The 17,727-nt window shown below is 43.5% G+C and overlaps 1 protein-coding gene across 3 annotated transcripts in view; it reads left to right on the plus strand.

The window, feature by feature from the left end:
* Nucleotides 1–17,727, plus strand: part of LOC148454597 (glutaminase kidney isoform, mitochondrial-like) — a 600,729-nt gene that overhangs the window by 65,494 nt on the left and 517,508 nt on the right. For all 3 annotated transcript variants that reach the window (XM_088460752.1, XM_088460753.1, XM_088460754.1), the window contains exon 2: nucleotides 15,174–15,270. In XM_088460752.1, coding sequence (XP_088316878.1) covers nucleotides 15,174–15,270 — 97 coding nt within the window. The remainder of the gene's footprint in view (nucleotides 1–15,173; nucleotides 15,271–17,727) is intronic.

The raw sequence follows: 17,727 nt of genomic DNA on the forward strand, positions 1-17,727 counted from the left end.
TCAGAGAGCTTGGTATGCCCACGTCCTCTTATTGACAGCAGAACCTCTGTGTTAACTTTCTGCTCAGCCAAGGTCCTGTCCTGCACACAGACTTGGCTTAGTTGGCTTTAACGGCATGGCTGGTGAAGCCATGATTCTCCTGGCTACAGGGTAATCTGACAGGTTTATCCAGACAATAATCAGGGCCAGAAAAACCAGTGTCTTCCAAAAACATCATAGGGTTTGGAAGATCTATATTGCTTTGTGTAAAGTGAAGCAGGTTCATACTTTGGCATTTAATTTACCACACCTTTTGTCCTTTTTGCAGAATGGACTGGATAGTCTTTAAAATTGGTTTAGTTAAAGGTATATGTTTCGACTCCATTTTCTTTCAGAGGAAGTTGTTCTCTATTCCTGAGGTCCAGACTTTTTTTCAGGGGATCTTCAATGTTCACCCCCTTATGTGCCACTGGTGGTGAGCCTCTTAATTCTGTCTGATTTAAGTATCTCACATGGAATTTGGTTTTCCTATTGGCTATTTGTTCTGCAAGACTTGTTTCGAAGTTGGCAGCTCATGCATGTCTGCATATTCGATTTTCACCAGGTTAGGGTTTTTATGATACATATGTGTCTTTTCAGCCCAAGGTGTTCTTGTTTTCATTTAATTCAGGAAATTGTTATTACTGCCTTGTCTCAAGATTTGTTGTCAGGTGATGACTTTGTTATTACTGGATGTTGTGTGAGTCTAACTAGTTTATGGCTCTCTTGCAGAACAAGGATAACTTTTTTTCATTCTGTATGAGGCGCACAAGAGAGGTTGGCCTGCATTCAAGATGTCTGTAGCTTGATGAATAACCTTGCCCATATGTCAGGCGTATGTTTTAGAACATGTTCCATAGCTTCTAGTGGCTCATTCTGCTAGATCAGTGAGCACCTCTTGGCAGCACGACATGGTGCATCAATGGAGCAGTTATGCAAGGCAGCCACCTGGTAATCAGTTCATACATTTACAAAATCTTGTTAATTTGCTTTGTAGCTTCGGATGCAAAGTAATGCACGCTGTGATATCTGGGTATACTCTCACATAGGAGCAGCTTTGGGTCATCCCTATGGTGAGCAGTTTCACCCAGATTGGATGTAAGAGCAAATAGGATGTTTGGTACTCACCTGTTTCACTTGATACATCTGGGGGATACTGTGTTCCCTCCCCTTGTTCTGTTGCTACTACATGTTTCTTAACTCTTTGGTTAGGTGTTGTATGCTTGACTATTTAGTGGGCTCCCTTTTAGGGCTTTAGAAAGTTTGACTAATTCCTACTACCTCCCGTGAGGCTTATGGGGTGTAGAGGGAAGGGATCAGTTTACAAACAATTGTAGTTTTGATGTGCTCACTCTTCACAGCGCCCTCTACACCCCATGGTGAGTAGTATCCCCCAGATGGATTAAAAGAAACTGATTTAACGGTAAGTACCAAAAATAATATTTTTTTTCATTAATATTATGCTAAATTTGTTGCTCCATCTTGCATAAATAATATGCATTTTGGCATGATTTATTTTGATTGCTAGTACAAAATCTGCTGTACTGTACTTGATGGAACAGAAGGGACCAAGCAGCATCATTAAGCCGAACAGATGTCTAGCTGGGTACACACTGACAGATATATCTATCCAATCTATCTGGTGGAAAGGAAAATCTGATCTATCTTCCAGGGTTTTGGAGCAAATTTCTATTGGTATTTGCTCCCATACATTACTAGATTTTCCTTCCCACCAGACAGATTGGACAGCTATATCTGTGAGTGTGTACCCAGCTTTAGTGTGACTGCCAGATAAGGGGCTACATTAACTAATCCTAACCTTGCATTTTAATTAATTACTGTGGTTACATGGTACAATGCATACAGCTAGTGTGACTTGTGCAGAGCGGTACTTGTTTCCTATAAAAATGATTGTTTTTAATTAGCGATATGTATTGTACATGCGATTGTAGTCATTTGAATGCAGTGATCATTTCAGATTGCCAGCCCTATGTGTCATATGGATCATTTTTAGAAAGGGTAGCTTGCATCAGTATTAATTTACTTTTCTGTGGAGAGGATTCCTCATGTCTGTATCTTCAAGGTTACATACAGTACTTACTTTAAAAATGCTATTGTTTTATCTTCTTTCACTGCCTCGTCTGGTGAATGACAGAAGTACAGCTATCATTACAGAGTCACTGATTTACTTTACAGATGCATCTTTTGTTATTACCTGATGGGCAACACACAATTATATGTGTTTGTATATGTCGGCAATCCGTTATTACAATTTCATGAAAATCAGCAATGGTACAGTAAGTCAGTCCTTGTACAGTCTATGCATTATATTACACTTTTAAGTGTATTCTAAATATCTAATGACTTGCCTCTGCAAAATTTAAGTGCTTAGAACATCTAATGAGCAGGCTTAATTTTGCAATCCCACATTTTTCCTTTTAAATAGCAAGTTAAGTACCTTCCAAGCATGTAGTCCATTTTTCTTCACGGTCTGCTTGCAAACTATTCTCCTTTTTGAAATCTCTATGGAGTTTGCAAAGTATGGCTGTCACCCATAGATAGACACTGGTTCACAGCTCTTAAGCTGGATTCACACCTGAGCGATGTTTATCCAGCTGATATTTCGGGTTCGACAGGCTGAGCTATCTGTTCTTGGGTACACATCAGAACAATGTAATGAACGACCGAAAATTCAGTCATTCTGTCCTTCATTACACTGCATGGCACTGCTTGGATATTGTCAAGTTTGATGTGCAGCACATCAAACCTGACAATGTTGCATATGACAGTGGGAGCGCGCACATCGTGCATGCACATGATTTGTCGTTGCGATTTGGCCAAAACATTGCTCCAGTGTGTACCCAGCTTTAGCTTGCCATGTAAATTTAGAGAGTAATGAAGGATAGGCTTTCACAGCACTTAAACAGCAGACCAAATTCCTAGACGCAATTGAAAACGTATCTGCTCTCTGCATCATGTGATTGCTGTGTTATGGACTATCATGGCAACCACAGAGTTATGTATAAGTCAATTAAATACAAAAAAAAAAAATACATATGTATTATTTTCATGGGATTGCTGCTTTAGCAGAATGACTTTATAAGTGGAGGAATACATTCTATTGTAAGATATCGGGATAATGGAGTGGAGTTCCATGACCATATAAATGTACAAGGCTGCAGGTCATACAATTGGCTTTGGTGTCGATATACCCTTCTAATTCTTTTTTTTTTTTTTTTTTTTTTAGCCTGATGACAATTGGAGGAGGAATTTTCCTGGCTGGTTGTGTGCTGATAGTAGTAACAGCATCGAGTGGGTGCTACGGGGCTGATTCAGAGTTGAGAGCAGAGCAAATTAAAGGTGCCCATACACTGTGCAATTTTTTTCACACGATTTGGCTGTTATAGATTGATCGTAACGACCAATCTTGTAAAAAGAGGAGTTTTCCACACACACAGTACAAAGTATTAGTTTATAAAATATACATGCACTCACACATTTACACACACGTCTGTGGCATTAGCCTGGCTGTGGCATTAACCCCCTAGCTAGCAAAAGTCCGGTGCTGGTTCTAGATAATACAGGGGGACCCTAATAATTTTTCCCCTGTATTTTCAGAACTAGGACAGCGTCAGAGCCCAGTGCTGGTTGAGCACTGGTTGCTCTTTTTTTTGGGGGGGGGGGGGCCGGCGGCCGGCCGGCCAGCCGGCCAACCATCCATCCATCTTTTTTTCTTTACACAGTGTTTTTTTTTTTCTTTACCGCAGCAGCACAGACGGGTCTCTCTGATCCCGTCCTTGCTCTGTGTCAATGACACAGATGCATGTAGCACGGATTTCCTGGTCCTTGCATGCATCTGTGTCATTGAAATACACAGCAGTACAGACAGGTCTCGCTGATTCCTGGTCCGTGCTACATGCAAATATGAATATGCAAATCATTATATCGTGCACAATAGATTGGGTGAACATCGTGCAGCTTTTGCTGCACATCGTTCACATCAGCTGCCGGAGAGAGTCCAAGTGCGATTGCATACGACATCAGATCGTTTGCAAATCGCACTGTGTATGGGCACCTTAAGCAAGCAACTTTGCACCTTGGTAAATCCATGCTGCTGCAGGTGGGACAGGTGTAAAATCTGGAGAGATTTACTTTTGGGAGGGATGTGTCCAAACTCAAATCAAGTATTTGTGGGCTACATGCAAAAGCAGCCAGTATTTACCCTGCATGCAAAAAATAAATGTATATGCCCCCTTGTATTGCACCTTTTTTTTGCTTTGCTCTCAACTCAGAATCAGCCCATATGTGCATGTATCATCATAGCATTATGAGGACACAATGGGCTGTACGAATTGTAATATGAACGTTTCCATAGCTATATGGCTGTTTTGGGGGTTTTTATATGGTGGAATTAGAGTTATTGGGACCAGGAGGACTTGTGGAAATTGGGAAATTGTGCTGCTGCAAACCATGAGTGCTCTGGACTCCTTTCCAGTACAACTTCAATACATAGAAGTACATAAATATGCAGGGAGACACCTCTATAGAAATTAAAACAATGCAGATAGTCAAAATATGTATTGTAAATGTGATACATGTATTCATAATTACACTTAAGGGACAGAAAAAGAACAAAGGAGGAGGTATGGGGGGGGGGGGAGAGGTTGAGGATCTGGGCAACATCACTCCCAAAAGGCTGTAATAAAGCCCAATACAGTATGGAGAAAGTTGCTCACTTCACCATCCCCTCCAGCATAGGAGATGTAGACCCAAATTTGTGTAGTCTAACAAATGTAAGAGCATATATTACAATATTGATGGGCTAGTTTGAATCCTATTTATGTGGTACAGGTTGAGTCTCCCATATCCAAATATTCCGAAATGCATAATATTCTGAAATACAGAATTTTTTAGCATGACTGATATAGTAAAACCTTTTTTTTTTTTTGATGGATCAATGTATACAAACTTTGTTTAAAGCACAAAATTCTTACAAATATTGTATAAAATTACCTTCAGGCTGTGTGTGTATAATTTGTATATGAAACAAATAAATTTCATGTATGTACACTCGCTTTGTTTGAGTCACAAAATTATTGAAAATCTTGTATAAATTACCTGCGGCTGTGTGCATAAGGTGTATATAAAACAAATGCATTCTGTGTGTAGATTTGGGTCTCATTCCCAAGATATCTCATTATGGTATGCAAATATTCCAAAATACGGAATATTCTGATATCCAAAATGCCCCTGGTCCCAAACATTTTGGATATGGGAGACTCAACCTGTACTGAATATTTTTCCAGGAAACAAATATTAAAATGTAAGATTTAATGTGTATGGCAGTTTTACAATGAACAATGTTTTTATACTTGCGCACAGCCATGGTTTTTCTCCTAAGAGAAACAAATTTACATTACACATCTTCAGATTTTCCTTAGTTACTTCTGCTGTCAGTTAATGAATGAATAAAAAAAAAAAAAAAAAGAAAAAGCTTGATGCAATGCAGGAATATATTACCAATTCCTCTTTTTTCCTAGACCTATGTTGCTATTTTAGCAAGCTTTAGAAATAATGGTGCATACACACGGTCCGATTTTTTTTTTAACGATTTTTGTAACTATTTACTCAACGATTTCAACGATTTTTATAAACGATGGACGATTTAAACGATATTGGACAAATCTGACAGAAAAAAAGGGTGGAAATTCAAATGAGAAAGATTGGTCCAAAGTTAATGATTGACAGGGAAATGCTGGGTGTGACGGAATTGGTATGAAATACCTGCCAGCCCGATATCCAAAGAGATCCCGGCAGCGGAAGCCCGACAGCGCTGGAAATCCCGATCGTGGATAGGTAAGTATTGTCTAACCTAACCCCCCTAACCCTAACCCTCCTTAGGGGTGCCTAACCCTTATTCCCCCCTCTAAGTGCCTAACCCTAACCACCCCCTTCTCCGCTGCCTAAACCTAAGTCCCCCCCGGGGTGCCTAACCCTCCCTCCCCCTAGCCTAACCCTAACCCTTTGCATTTCTTGCTCTGTGGCTAGTTTGGTTCGGTTTATACCAGCTAAACGTCGTTGCATTGCTAATTTGCTCCGCTTTGTTTTTGGCTTGCCTTTTACAAAGTGTGTTTATTGTGCTATAGGGACATGGATCCCATTCGTCAGCGAATGATGGTGGCCTACGTAGGAGTCACAATTTTGTCTGGGAGGGAGAGTGCTGAGAGGAGGAGGAGGCCTCGCTCTTGCTGGGCAAAGGAGTGGCTTTTGCGGAGGGATACCATGTCCCATATGCCTTTGCTCATGGAAGTCCGTGAGAATAATCCGGATGACTACCGGAATTTCTTGCGGATGGACGACGTCGTCTTTCAGGAGTTGCTGCAGCTTGTGACTCCTGTTATTCAGCGACAGGATACGAATATGAGGAGGGCCATATCGGCTGAGGAGAGGCTGGTGGTTACCTTACGATATTTGGCTACCGGAATTTGGTTCCCTCATTTCACCTCAGGCGTTGGGCATCATCATACCGGAGATGTGCAAGGCCATATACCAAGCCCTCCAGCCCCAGTACTTAAAGGTATTTAAAATTATTATTTTTATTTGCATGTAATGACATACTGTGTTTTTTTTTGTTTTTTTTTAACCAACTGACTGGGGTAATAAATTTGTAGGGAAAAGGTCGGAATCTGCTCAAAAATATCGGTTATGACGTTATGTTTGCCGATTTTCATTATCCCGTATTCAATCTAATTTAATTACATTCAATTAAACTTTTTTTAGCCGGTGAAAAGTCAATGTAAAATAGGGGGATACATTTTTGCCTGCCTTTAGCAGGTTAAAAAAAATGGAGATTTTGGTGTTTAGGGGTGCAGCCAGGGGTGGATTCTAAAAATAAGGTTAACAAAATGTGTAGGGTTCAACCGTATTTTAGAAATCAACCCAAGGCTGCAGGGACTAATAGGCTATGGAGGTAATAGGGGGGCCAAAGAATGTAAAAGTTTTGTACTTTACAGTGGGACTACATGTTCCAGAATGTCCGCCCTTTTGGCATTTGTAGAACTACAAGTGCCAGCAGACATGCAGAACCTGTACCCCCACTGTAAAAGTATAACTTTATTTCATACCCCTACCCACTCACACAGAGCCGTAGCTAGACAGTTTGGTGCCCTGTGCGAGAAGGAGCATCTGTGCCCCCGAAAAAAAAATAAAAAATTCCTGATATGATTTAGGGAGCTTCTAGAGGATAATAGCTAGAATCTAATTGGTTGCTATGGGCAACATCTCCACTTCTAAAAACCCGTACATTAGTAAATATACCCCTTAGCGTCTACAGACATTGCAATCGTGCTTTTGTGTCTTCAGAAGCCACCAGCGATCGGACCTTTTAAACTTGCTCCAGCCCTATGCAAGGTGCAGATCATCGTCTGAGTATGGCCTCCAATGTGAGCAATTCAGCGTTTGTGAGCAACCACTTTCAGCAACACACCTGTGTCACTCCAATAACACGACCTTACTATGTTACACGTGCGTCTGATTATCCAGCCCCCTGTAACTGCCCAGGATCACCCAAAACATTTCTATTACCCCTCAATATGTGTCTCTCTTTCTATTACCCCTCAGTACACACAGCAACTCCAAAATACCCCCCAGTACACACAGTTCCCCCGTATTACCCCCCAGTACAGTGCCCACGTATGGCCCCAGTACACAGTGCCCACGTATTGCCCCAGTACACAGTGCCCCCGTATAGCCCCCAATACACAGTGCCCCCTGTATTATCCCCAGTGCCCATGTATTGCCCCAGTACACACACTGCCTCCATATTACTCCCCAGTATACAGATTAGCCCCTTTTCACCCACAGCACACTGCCCCCATTTCACCCCAGTGCACAGAGCACCCCTATTTCACCCCCAATACACACAGCAACTCCATATTACCACCCAGTATACATAGTGCCCCCATATTATCCCCCAGTACACACAATGTCCCCAAGTTACCCCCCAATACGCACAGTGCCCTCATGGTACCTGTTTTTTTCGTTTCTTCTGTAAAAACGACAGTGATTCAGGCGAGGAGCAGGTCATGATGTAGAGGAGGGCTGATATGCGCAGCACACTTTGAGCCTGGTTGTAAGTTCAGCCCCGATATGTGTGGTGCCCTGCCCTGTGCATTTGACTTTGTGAGCACCACAGGCTCACACCCACGTGAGCGCCATAGAAGGAGGAGTGGCGCGCGTCCCGCAGTGCTTCCGCTGCATTCATTGTTAGAAGACACACCACCTCCAGTGAGATAGGTAGGGGGCGAGGCCATGCGTTGTAGCTTTAGAGACTGAGCTGCGCTAATGCCGTCAGTCACAGTGACCAGAGACTGACATCTCTGGCCCTTGCCTCCGCTGCTGCTCATAGAGAGAGCCGTGCCCTAAGCGCGGCTGTCAGTGTGTGTGTGACAGCGGCTGCTGAGGAGAGAGGAGGCCGGCCCAGCAGCGCAATCTGTCCTTGCCGCAATTAATATGTATAGCAGCGGCGTGCGGCGTATAGTTATTGTGGTGGGTGGCTGGTTCCGCCCCCAGAGCTACTGCGCTCTATGCGACGGCACCGGCCGCACCACCCTAGCTACGGCCCTGCACTCACACATACTTACCTATACCAGCCGGTCTGTTCTCTTCTCCAGTAGAATCCTTAATGATTGCCCCCGCAAGTGAAAGAAAACATACTCACCTATATCCTGACGCTGGTCTGCGCACCATCCCCAGGAACTTTGACAACCAAAAAAAGGAATGCCGTCCAGACGGACTCACTATCTGTATGTGTGTTGCCACACATACCGATAGCTTGCGAATGCCAGCTGATGGGCCAAGCACGTAGCTGGCACGTTCCGCCAGCAAATCAGCGTCCGCACTGACTGTAGAGCGGACACTGGGCCTGATTCAGACCCGCTCGCGAGTGCTGAACGCTCGCAAGCGGGTCGATGTTGCCCTAGTGCGTCGCTATGGGTCTCGCACCAAAGGGGGCGTGCTGTCGATGGTGATTGTCAGTACGCCCCCTTTGGTGGGCGTGCCGGGGGCGTGGCTACATGGGAACGCCTACTGCCTGGGGCCGGACCCACTGACTTCACTAGTGATGTCAGTGGGAGTGCTTTTGGTCTTATAGAGCCAAAAGCACTCCGCCTTTGCGGCAAGCGAGACCGTACCGCAAGGGTCTCGTCGCAAGCCCGATGGTCGTGATGGTCTTGACCATCGCGACCATCTTTTTGGCCTCTCGCATAAGCTGTGGGTGGTCACCCACAGCTATGCGAGCGGCCAGGAGCCCGCTCCAATAATAGGTAGGATGGCCCTGATTCAGAGCGAGCACTCTGTTCAGAGCGTCCGGCTCTGAATCAGGCCCACTGTTTGTCTACTGCATAAGGCATTTACCACATGGGTAATGTCAGATGGGCACTGTCATGTGGGAAATGTCAATTTGCAATATGACAATGTCAATTGTCAATATGCAATGCCCACTGTAATGGCGGCCATTATACAGTGCACCCAGTAGTAGTAATACCCCCTGTATTAGTGCTCCCAGTAGTAATGCCCCCTGCAGTGGCACCAGTAGTAAAGGCCCCTGTAGTGATGCCAGTTCTAATGCCCTATTAGTGCCCTATGTAGTACTGCTCCCTGCAGTTACCCAGTAGTAATGCCCCTTGAAGTGCCCCCAGTACTTTGGCCCTTAAAACGCACTCCAGACCTGCTGCCGTCCATCCACGGCGGCCGTTCCTCGGCAATATGGAAGTGTCATCATGGGTGATGTCACTCCCATAGTGCACTGTGCAACCTAGAAAACGGAGCTCAGGAGCGAGCTCCCTTCTCCGGCTTTTGCTGGCGGCGGCGCAGGGAGGGGGGGTAGAGGAGGAGCCAGGTGCCCGATGGTAACACAATGTCAGTGGGCAGCCGTCAATTTGGTGGAGTGGGTTATCCGTGGGCTGGCCGCCCTCTACTGGGGGCCGCCCCTAGGAAGATGCCTAAGCTTGCCTAGTGCAAGTACCGGCCCTGCATGGTTGAAAAGTAATAAGTTCTGTCGTCGATATTAGTACACCCTATGCTGTGTCCCCATGAAGTGGCCCCCCTATATGGTTCTCCCTATAGTGGCCACAGTATACTGTATTGCCTGTTTTTGCACCACTCTAATGCATTGACAGTGCCCCTATCACACACATCAAAAATACTGGTCAGAATAATACCTTAATTCACGCACCTGACACAAACGTCTTTCTTCATTTGCCGTTCCCTTGAGAAAATGGATTGTGGGGCAGCTGGTGGCTGGATGTATGTAATTTTTTTTTTTTTTCATCCTGCGCTCCCTGCAGTTTACACGACGCAAGCAGAGGGCACACCAGCGGCTGGTTGAGACATGGGCCAGTAGTTTTGGTAAACCCATGTGATTGTGGGTCATTGTACAAACACTCCTTTTAACCCTCCCTCCCCATTAAACCGGCCTCGCTAAGTTGTTTTTTTAGGATGTATTATTTTGGACACTAAGTTTGATTTTATGTAAGGATGGCATTTCAACAGTTTCACATTGTCTTTTCACAAACACCCCAATTGCCTGTCACCTTTATTGTTGTTTCACTTTGTCTCTGAAAACACTGCGTAGTAAATTGACCCTTGTAAATACTGTTATTTTTTGATCATCAAATTAAGAATTAAATGTGCTGAAACATATTTTTTGTTTTTAATTCCAGTTCCCTGCTACAGTTGCCGATTGGCAGGACATTGCTGCGGAATTTGAAAGGAGATGGGATTTTCCAAATTGCGGTGGTGTCATTGATGGCAAGCACATCCGGATTACCCAACCCAGCAATACTGGCTCCTTGTACTTTAATTACAAGGGCTACTTCAGTATCATCCTAATGGCAATAGTTTCTGCCAAATATGAATTTATCTTCATTGATGTAGGAAAGAATGGTCGAGCCTCCGATGGTGGATCATTTAAAAACACAACATTTTATGAAAGGATGGAGAAGAACATGTTACAACTTCCTACTGATTATGATTGTTCACATGGGTTATCATTTGTATTTGTGGGTGATGAGGCATTTGCCTTGCACAAACATGTCCTTAAGCCATTTGCCCAAAGAACATTGACACCAGAAAGGCGAATTTTAAACTATCGTCTATCCAGAGCCAGAAGAACAGTGGAGAACGCCTTTGGGATTTTGAGTAATCGTTTTAGAGTTTTCCACACGGCTATAAATCTGCGTGTGGATAAGATAAATTGGGTGGTTCTGTCAGCATATGTCTTACATAACCTTTTGCTGCGTAAAACACAAGGACAACCCAGTTTGACAACAGGAGTTTCCACTGAGCCGGCACTTCCAAACTGGTGCTCTGTCAATCCTCCCTTGCTTCCCCAAGGTGTCACAGCAGGGGCCAAGCAAATAAGGGACTGATACGTCTCTTATTTTAATGGTGAAGGTGCCGTTCCCTGGCAGGCAGACCGTGCTTAAAAGTTTAAAAAAAAATTACCTGACATACAATTTGTATTTACAAGGAAAAATAAATTGAACCCTTCTTTGTTATATGTTTTCCTGTGTTGGCTTTTTTAAGTTGTCTCTTTAAATATTGTAATGTACAAGAACAAAATAAGTAAAAAGACCTGGGAGTAACGCCAAAGCTTCAGAGGCCCAAACTCCTCGCCTCTAGGTCCAAAGCATTACCACCCTAAATCACTTAGGGTAAGCCAGGGATTTTGGGGGAGTGGGGAACCCCTCAAAGAAGTTTACCCCCCGGCTTACGCTGAAGCCTGGCGCTCTTCTCCCTATCCCTTTCAGTGTTGTGTATGGGTGTAATGTGTTTGGCAAATTATCTTAATTTTTTGAATCTTACAGTTGAACTACAAGTGCCAGCATGCCTGTTATTATGCTCTTGTGGAACTACAAGTGCTAGCAGCTATGTGGCACCTGTGAGTTCACTGTAAAATAAATAGTTAAATAAGTGTGGATTTCCCCCCTACTGCAAATATACGCAATTAAAATATCTAGGGCCCTTTTTCGCAAAGCCACCGCCCCAGGGCCAATTTGGGTATTTTGTAAAATATGTCCAAAAACATTGTTTTTAATCATCTACAAATGTTCGGAATCAGGGTGGAAAATGTGTTTATTAAAACCATACTCCTGGTCGCTCGTTAACTTGTGGGTGACCACCTACAGCTTTAGCAAGCGTCCAGGATGATGGAACATCGACCCACTTGTAGGCGTTCTGCGCGTGCAAGGGGGTCTAAATCGGGCCCACTGTCTAGTCACAGATTTAAAACCGTTATAAATTGCAAATACTAAAGACATTGTTTTGCTTAATAATATTTAATTAAAATAAGTTTTTAAATAAAGACAGACGAATTTTGAATTTTAAATTAAATATAATTTTTAATTTTTATTATACAAAAAAATAAAACCGCCCAGGAATACTGGACAGGATATTCTGGGTAGTGCCAAGCCAATGAGTGCCTTGAAAATAAAGAATACTCAGATCGGGGCTACAAAGCATTGCATGGGCAAAAAAACAAATGCAACCCAAACTGGGTAAAGCAGAAGATCAAAAAATATTCCGAACAATGTCAGCGGAAGTCAACACAAAATATGGAATGCCAAACATTCCAAAGGAAGGGCAACGATAAGGTGAAGAGTTCAACATTATGGTATTATGAGCAAGTGTCCAACATCCAGACGAAAGAGAAGGAGAAATCGGGCTAAAAAAAAAATTAACAAACATGCCATAAAAAAACGTGTCTACAAAAATTAGGTATCCAAAAAATCCTCATGGGCAAGAGTGGCCGATGCACTCCCAACAGCAGAGTGAAGGGCAATTGAGGACGGCCCAGGAAGGTTTGACGGTAACGGAGGTGATCCTAACGCAGAACGGGGAGACATTTGTGGAGGAGGAATTGTGGGAATCTGCGCATGGAGGTGACTGGTACTTATTTCCGTGGGAAGACTTTGCTGGGGTATGTATGGGCTTATCGTTGTAGGTTTCATCCACCTCATCTGTCATACCACGATAAATAAGCCCATATAAAAGCCGCCGGCAAAGAAATTGTGTTCGGAGCTTAATTTTCCTCAACTCATTGCTCATGTTGATACCGAAAACTGTTAAGTCATCCGAATTTGTCTGAAGAACCTCCTCAGCACGTGTTAAAAATCTTTCAGCCCGATCAGGTCTGGAACTTGAGGCTTGCGCCCCCTTGGCTGCCAACCTCCGCCTCTTCGCCGCTGGCTGGGGCCGCGGTGTTGTTGGTGGCGCCTTCACAATGCTTGTCTCAAGTTCCGTTAGCTCACTGGTTGGAGGCTCAGGATCCACTTCCTCCATAGGACGAAGCTAAGAAAGAAAATATTAATTAATTTCAAATTATTATTAAAAATACAAAAACCAAAAAAAAAATAAAAATATTAAATCAAAATAATTTTTAAAATAAAAAAAAGGACCTACATCACTACATAGCATCTGAAAACTATATTTAACAGGTTCTAGAATATTTTAAAAAACTATATAGTCCATGAACTTAAAGAATCCTGAGTCTCCGCTACTTCAATAGGAGGATTCACCTCCACGGCCGCCTCCAGTGAGCTAACTGACTGTGTTTCCGCCTCTTTCGTCAGGACGAAGGACAGGATGTCGTAATACCATAATGTTGGTTTCTTCACCTCATCTGCCCCAGCTCCCGAACGTTTGGCATTCTCATATTTTGTGTGCTCCCGCATAAAGGTTGTTCGGAAATTATTGATCTTCTGCTTTACCCAGTCAATGGTTACATTTTTGTTCATGGCCTTGCAATACTCCTGCAGTTTCACATAGGCCTTGTGTTTCAAGCCCCGATCTGAGTATTCTTTCAATTGCATATTCCACAGACAGTCATTGGCTTGGTAGATTTCAAGAAATCCTGTCCAGTATTCCTTGTTACCAGGCATGTCTGAAATACAAAGATTCAAAGAGACATTCAAAAAAACAGGTATATCAATTATGTTAACATTAAAATAAAAAAGCATTTAATATAAAAAAAAAAACTGGCCCATTAAAAATACTATATCCTATGTCGCTGAGATCCATTTATGCGCTAGCACGTGCTGTGCCTCTCCCCGTGATACCTGTGAGGACTTCTGTCACATAACCAACATGCCAGGTTTTGCAGCAGCATAGCAGGTCCTATATGACATGCCAGGTTTTCCCATAACGTCGCAGATGATAAAATAACAACATGCCAGGTTTTGCTGCAGCATGGCAGGTCCTATATGACATGCCAGGTTTTCCCATATCATCGCAGATGATAAAATAACAACATGCCAGGTTTTGCAGCAGCGGCAACGCTGATGCCCTGCTGAATACATTGTCCACAACTGGTGTCTCCTCCATGTCCCCCATCACCCCACCCAGCCCCTGCTGCTGATGGCCTGCTGCTCATATAAAAAACAATGTCCCCGCTGGTGTGTCCTCCATTCCTCCCCCCCCTCCCCCACGCTGCTCATATACAAAATAATGTCCCTGCTTGTGTGTCCTCCATTCCCCCCCGCACTGCCCCTGCTGCTGATGGCCCGCAGCTCATATCCAAAACAATGTCCCTGCTGGTGTAGGGCATTTTCCACCCCCTGCCCTGCTCCCACTGCTGATGCCCAGCTGGTATCCTTATTAACCCCCATGCTGCCGGCCCCCACTGCTTTGAAATGTTGCTCTTACAAAAAAAAAAAAAAAAATACACTTACCTTATTTAGAGTGTCTTGGGCGTCTTCAGCTGCACCACCGGCTTGCACTGCTGGCTCTGCGTCGCGCTGATCACAAAATGGAACCTCGGGGAGTGACCACCAATGAAAAAATCGTTCAAAACAAGCAACAGTGAACGATTTGAACGATATCTGAAGAAAAAGAACGATATCTGACAAATCTGACTGCAAACATGTCAGATCTCAGATATCGTTCTCTGACAAATGTGAACGCTCATCGTTCATGTATGTATACATGAACGATTTTTTCATCAGATTTGAACGATTTTTAAAATCGTTATCGTTCAAATCTGATGAAAAATCTGACCGTATGTATGCACCATAAGGAAACATTGTGCTATAATGGCTATTAAAACTATAGTACACAATAATTATGTCACTTGAAATTCCTGTCTGTTTTATTTGCAGAAAGAATAAACAAGGACTCTTACCAAGTCTGGAAGATTTGCTTTTCTACACAATTGCTGAAGGACAAGAAAAAATTCCAGTTCACAAATTCATCACTGTAAGTTTTCATTTCATTTTAGTGCTCTATTGTCCTTTTTGGAAATACTTATTTTTAAAGCTGAATGTATCTTATGTTGGTTTTTCTTTTATTGTTTACTATGACATACTGCATAATTATTTTAAGTTGAAGGCAAAATAATCTCTAGCAAAAGTGATCAATTTCTTGCCAAGTATCAAATCTAATTTTAGTAGCAAGGCCTACTGTATGATACTCGGTTGACAAAAGCCACTATTTAGCATAATTATAATTGTTTGAAATAGTGCTCTAGGCACACTGGTTATCGCTGCAAAGAGGTGATCTTGCAGAAATGTGGTGCAGCATTTTATCAGTCTATATAATAGCTATTTTAACTCCTTGGTAAACCTGAAGTATTTTTTATCATGAGAGAGACCCATTTTCAACCTATTATTTTTATTAATAAACAGCTATTTATATAGTGCACACACACATTCTGCAGCACTTAACTGGATATTTTCAGCTATTCACAATAGTCCCTGTCCCAGTTGAGTTTAATTTCCTGTTGCATGGTCACTCACAAACACAGTAGGGTTCATTTTGAGCTGAGAGCAGAGCAAAAAAAAATAAGCAATAAACTTTGCACCATGGCAAATCCATGTTGCCCTGCAGAGGTGTGTGTGTGTGTCAGAAGTAGGTGTGAGCGGGTTCGGTTTTACTCGGATTTACTCGGTTCTTATCGCCACTTTACCGCAAATTCGGATTTATTATATTGGCTATCCAAAACACATGATAGGCGATAGCCAATAAAATTCCGTTTAAAGGTCCGAGTAAAACCGAATCCGCTCACTTATAGTCAGAAGCCATTTAACTTCCCAGTATCTTATGCTTTGGAGGAAACCGGAGTACTCTGAGGAAAAATACCAAAAGCCACAATACAAAACTGGAGGCACCCCGCTAATTCAGCTGTAAATTGTATTGATAATGCAGAAATAATACTGTGCTCAACTCCTATGTTGTACCTGATGCGTTGTATGATGTCAATATAAGCAAATGCAGTAAGGGTAGATTATGTAAACTTTATTTGAGGTATATAAAATTAATGCATGCAGTAGAAAAGATAACAATTGTGGAATGTATAACTCCTATATCAACAATAGATCATATCTCAGAGTGTTATTGATGTGCTCCTATCATAAAGAGCTGGAAATTATATGACAATGTTGTTGAGGGTGGACCACAGGGTCCCGCTAGTTCCTCTAATTACAAAGTCAGTACGGTGCACTTACTGCATTCACAGGTCAGTCTTGAATGCCCGGGTTATCTTCGGAACAGGAAGATGGGAGCTGGGCCAGTTCAGTAAGTAAAAGAGACTGCGAACTGGGCTATAAACCAGTGGTCCGTCTTTTTGCACTGGTGAAGCCACTGCATGGGAAGGGGATTCTTTCATAGCTTAATAAAATGTTTTAAACCCTGACCATATAATGATTTAAACTTGAAATAACATTTTTATATATGAATTCTCCTCTTATTAGAGGCCCAGTTGTCTGATTTATGAAAAGCTGCAAAGTCTGTAGGATCTGGTCCGTTGTCATACAGTTCCCAGATACTGTCCCCACTTGCAGGCTCCCAAAGTGCCGGGTGGTGCACCCGCAAAAAACAGCCTGGGGAGAACACTGCCCTACCTTACCATTCCAGCCCGACAGGTCTCAGGCTGCTCCCCCACTGGCTCTCAGTCAAAAGTGCCCATTATGCAGTGCCCCTTATAGTTATCCCCATATGCAGTGCCCCTTGTGTTTGTGCCCTTTATACATTGCCCACCATAGTTTTCCCCTTTTTATGCATTGCCTCCTGTAGTTTTGTTTGCCCCTTATGCAGTGCCCCCAGCCTGGCCCCTTATGCAGTGTCCCCAGCCTGGCCCCACATGCAGTGCCCCCAGATGGGTCCCAGCCCAGCACCAACCCAGAACTTACCTTAATATGCTGCTCGGCGCTCCCACTCCTGCTGCCTCGCTCTGACTGTATCTAAATAGATCCAGCAGGCGCGCAGGGCAGGCTCCTCGTGTCGCGGGTGACATCATGACGTCACCCGCGCAGTGCATCACTGGAAATGCTTGCCTCTGAAGCGATCGGAGGCTTCTTTAGCCTCCAGTCGCTTCAGAGGCCAGCGTTCCAGAGCAGGAGGCGGAGGGTGACCGGGAACGTGGCCGGGGGGGGGGGGGGGGGGGGAGAAAGTGCCTGGCGGTAGGCTGTTTCTGCCGGGCAATGCGACCGAAGAAAACAGCCTGGGGAGAACACTGAAGTGGCCAGAGTGCGTCCTGTGGGACCCGGCCTTTGTTTCTTTGTTTGAGTCCTCCACTGTAATTTTGGGTAAAATACGCATTGTAATGCATAAACGCCATCTCTGTTCTAGGCAGATTTTTGAAGGCTAGAAACTTTTTCAGATGCCATACTAGTTAACCGCTTAAGTCTCTAAGACAATGGGCCTGATTCTGAGACG

The sequence above is a fragment of the Taudactylus pleione genome, unplaced genomic scaffold, assembly GCF_031769625.1.
Source record: "Taudactylus pleione unplaced genomic scaffold, aTauple2 ptg000977l, whole genome shotgun sequence".
Lineage (NCBI taxonomy): Eukaryota > Metazoa > Chordata > Amphibia > Anura > Myobatrachidae > Taudactylus > Taudactylus pleione.